The 4,371-nt window shown below is 39.5% G+C and overlaps 1 protein-coding gene across 1 annotated transcript in view; it reads left to right on the forward strand.

The window, feature by feature from the left end:
* Positions 1-2,586, forward strand: part of disc1 (DISC1 scaffold protein) — a 49,576-nt gene extending 46,990 nt beyond the window's left edge. Inside the window, exon 14 of the mRNA XM_017424322.3 lies at positions 720-2,586. Within this exon, the coding sequence (XP_017279811.1) occupies positions 720-910 (191 nt within the window). The 3' untranslated portion in view covers positions 911-2,586. The remainder of the gene's footprint in view (positions 1-719) is intronic.
* The last annotated feature ends 1,785 nt before the right edge of the window (positions 2,587-4,371 follow it).

Below are 4,371 nucleotides of genomic sequence, written 5' to 3' on the forward strand. Positions count from 1 at the left end.
GTTTAGAAGCTATCAAAGTTCTCAAATAAAGCACCTTTTGAGAATGTCAATGTTTGTTGGTAATTATCTTACAAAACTAGGAAGTATTTTTGGTTTATATATTAAAAGTTATGGTTTTTTATTGATTTTAGTAAAAAAAAAAAAATCACAACTTTTAGGAAAATGTCCCGCGAAATCAGGCATTTTAGCCGCAACGATCACAAAAAATGCCCGCGAAATCCTGGAGGGACTGCCTTTAATGGCTTGTTAATTATAAATAAAGACAATCTGTGTCCATTCAGACAGCAAAACGAGCCATCGGGCCCCTTCTGCCTTTAAAGCCACCCCTTTGATTTTCCACTTACAGCTGGAACAGTCACACGATTAATTTAAGTTACTAAGCAGGTTAAACAATCCCCCCCAACTGGTGACAGCCTGTGTCCCATTTCATTGATGTTTCATGAATAATTTAGCTGGGCAGTCTGCTTGCATGGGTTCACAGTTTAGATGAGCTCATGAATAGTGAATTAGATGGGGTTAAAGTGGGGATAAGTTGATGATCTGTTTCGCTAAATCTGTTTGGTGGCCAAATTGGAGAGTTGATGGCTTCATCTCATTATGGACGTCCTCGGCCATCAACGTTAACCATCAGGAGCAACAAGTTTCAAGTATTTTCTTGCTGTCTGTGTGTTGGCATGCTGATGTGTCTTGGTCTGTTTTATTCTTAACTCACTCTGCACAGTCTTTAGGAAAAGAAGTCCAGGAAGTAAAGTCCACTTTACAAGCCATGTTTGCACAACTCAAGGTGGAAGAACAGGAAGGACAAGACGTGGAGGAGCTGACGGACCCAATAAAAAATGGGACAGATGAGGAGGAGGAAGAAGAAGAAGAGGAGGAGGACCAGTATTTTAGTGACAGCTGGGACATTTGAGATAGATGCCTGGAGGTTACGGGAGCATGGACACAAACATGGCTCAGTAAGAGCTCGATCTCAGTGTTGCAGCAGAAATGACCTCATAGTTTACTGTTTTACCCCACTCAGACCAGCTCCTGTGGATTTATGACAGTTTTCATCATAAACGGGACATTTTAACAAACTACAAATGAAGAGAAATGAGCGTTTTGATATAATTCCTGTATTTAAGGCACTTTGTTGCATAAATTAGCTGTAAAGGTCCTGAAGCCTCGCAGCTGTTCCAGCCTTTAGACACTTAATGTTAAACACTTTCGATCTTTTTGGATACAACTATTGTCCTAATGAGCAATTAGGTGACATTTTTTCTACCATTTTTTTTTTACTGTATGGCAATTTTTGTTGCCATTTGCAAACCAGCCGAGCTGAAGAACTGTGACATTTAAAGCCGGAGCCTTGCAGCAACTTGTAGCTGCAAAGGGAGACGAATGAATATCAGCTGAACACCAAGAGGACAATCTGAACTATTTTCTTTTACTTTGCACACAAACTAAAATGTATGCTTTGATTTTTGATCCTCAAACCACTTTTGAGTGTTTGTACGACTGGACTTCACTGAAGTTATTTTGTTAATCTAATCACTAATTTGTGGTGCTAAAAAATGTGAGCTAACTTGAACACTTTATCTTCTTTGAGTGGAAAAAGCAATATTTAAGCCTGTATCTCTCTGGGCTCCAACTGTTGGTCCACAAAATGGGAACTGCATTCACAGCAGCGTTACCAAAGTGTCTGTAAACCTTTACGACGGTTTTCAGTTTCCCTGTGGGAGCTGCAGAAGCTGCAGAAGCTCACTCTCAAGTCACAGCAGTTTTTTACATGTTTGATAAATTAATTAAAATCACCTGAGTTGAATTTTGAACATGTTCAAAAGAATTTATCCCAAAAAAGCCATCTCAAACCCATCTAAAATGTAGTTTTCATAAATTCTAGAGTTGTATTTTGACACCTGCACCGAAAAAATAATGTGCACGGCCAAGAATACAGCTTTGCAAGTCGTGGAAATGAAAACTGGCCGTTCAGACTGTGGCCTCATGACTCTTTGGTTGCAAACACTGAGACTGTGACTTGAAATTAACTTTTTTATTTTCTATTTTCTTGCAACACTGAGACCAAGTAGTCCCTACCAGCTGCAGCCCGGTGAGGTACAGGTTTTAGATTTTAGTGTAAACTTAAACACATCTGAATGTTTAAGATTCAGTGCCTCTTTAAAATGGAAGGGAAAAAAATAATTTTAATTATGAAGTTTTTCTCACTGCTGTTTGTTTTTATTTTTTTATTACGGCTGTTTTTTTTTTTTTTATCCCAGCCTATTTCTGATGATGTTATCGTTTTATTTCAGGATATATTTTCACCGGGTGTCAAGTATTCTTTTGTTTTTTTGTTGTAATTTACAGTGCATCTCCAGCTCACTTTATGATCTTTTATATTTATTTCTAACAGCTTGTCACTAATTACACCGTGCAGTGCTCAGCCTGATGTTGTGTCCTGCTGGTTTCTTCTTGTATTGAATTATTTCTCCACTGGCGATTTTTTTTCCCAAACACATAAAATGTGCGGGCACGCAGCCAGGCAAGTGAGGGCAGCGGTAAAATGTAGAAGATATCAATAAATGTCCTCTGGTGGGGTCTTTAGGGGATACATGAGTTTCTATTGTTATCTCACCTCAGCAGTGGCAGGATGGCTAATTAGTAGTCAGCAGATACGATGTGGAAAAATGAAATGGTGTTTTTTATTTTGTCTCTATCTGATTCAGGCTTGTGTTGTCTGGGAGCATGAGGCGAAGGGTGGGTGGGGGGCTTCGCTGTTGAGGGATTCTCTGGCACATTTAGCATCCAGCGCTCTGGGCTGTAAACACAGCTGAGTGTTCAGCAGCACAATGGACCTCTCTCGCTTTACTGCCAGGTTGCAAAGCTTTTGCCTGGCCACAGGTCTCCACATCCATCAGCTTCAGGCAGAGGACGGAGCCAAACGCACACACCTCACATGAGTCTGTGCGTGCACCACACTGCGCTCCACGTGGCGGCTCTGCTCAGAAAATGACCACAAAGAAAAACCCAGATGGGCTTCAGCAGGCGGATACAGCAGGGTGAGACGTATCTTAATGTAAAATGATGCATCACGCAGGCATGAAGTCCATTACCTCTGCAGCTCGGTGGCTGGGATTTTCAATAATGGTTTTTGTAAATATATATAATTCCTTGAAGCAATGCAAATCACCTGCTGCCTTTCATACCCGAGATTTAGGTTAAAATCATCATGATCTGTTGGAAAATGACGGAGTTGCAGCCATTTTTGGTCAAACCTTGAAAATAACGTTAGAATATATGTTGGTGAAAGACTCTCAGCTACTACCACATCAAGTTTTAGCTCGTTACATGTAAATTTGACTGAATTAGAGCCATTTTTTGTGGCGGGCATCTTGAATTAACTCGTCTCTGAAGGTTAATCAGTTGCAGAAGTGGATTTATTTATTATTTCCTGAAAGTTTCATTAAAATCCGTCCAGTGGTTTATCAGATATCTAGCATTGAGTCTAACATTTTATGTTATAGTTTTAAGCAAAGATCAATAAGGAGCACTCGGAGTATGTCTTCCAGCTACAACAAAACCAAATTCTGGCACAATATCTGGATTTATTATAGTTGTTTTGGTCATTTTAAGGCGGTGGTAATCATCTTTAATTTAATCAGTTTTAAATATACATCCAATAATTATGTCCTGAAAGTTTCATTAAAATCCATCCAGTGGTTTGTGAGATTTTTTTGCTAACAGACACATGAACACATAAAAACATTATCGTCCTCCTTTTGGCAGCGAGAGATAAATATCTTTTCTTTTAGTCTGCCTCCTGTCAGGGTTTAAATCCTCGCACGGCACAAATGTCTTGATCACATTAAACTGTCAGGCTTTTATTTAATTTCAGTTTCAGAACTCATTCACCCGTGAACAGGTGCACCCGCCATCAAAGAGAGCAAGAAAATGAACGGTGATGAAAAAAAGCGGCTGAAAAATGAAGAAAACATATTTTTAGCATCTGAAAAGCGACGCGCAAATGCAACCAGGACATAATGAAAGTTTGTGAATCAGTGGATTCAGTCTCTGATCAGGTTGTTTATTGGAAGGTTTTTATGTTTTCTCACAGATACAAACTCTTCAAACAATCTAAACACGTCGAGCAGATTTTTCCTCTGGTTCTTTACAAAAAACGTCCTTTTATGTGATGCCTTTCAGATCCTCTGAGGTTTCTGAAACTTACCTTGAAACCAACATTTTCTCTTTTTTTCCCCTGTGTGTGAGCGACTGCATGTCAGTTCCGGTCACTGAAGTTGATTCTCACGAGAAAAGATTCAGAGTCGAGTTAAACCGAACCAGAAAACATGTCGCCGCGTTGGTTTCAAGAAGTCGTATTCAAATTTATTC

The sequence above is a fragment of the Kryptolebias marmoratus genome, linkage group LG22 (genome assembly GCF_001649575.2).
Source record: "Kryptolebias marmoratus isolate JLee-2015 linkage group LG22, ASM164957v2, whole genome shotgun sequence".
NCBI lineage: Eukaryota > Metazoa > Chordata > Actinopteri > Cyprinodontiformes > Rivulidae > Kryptolebias > Kryptolebias marmoratus.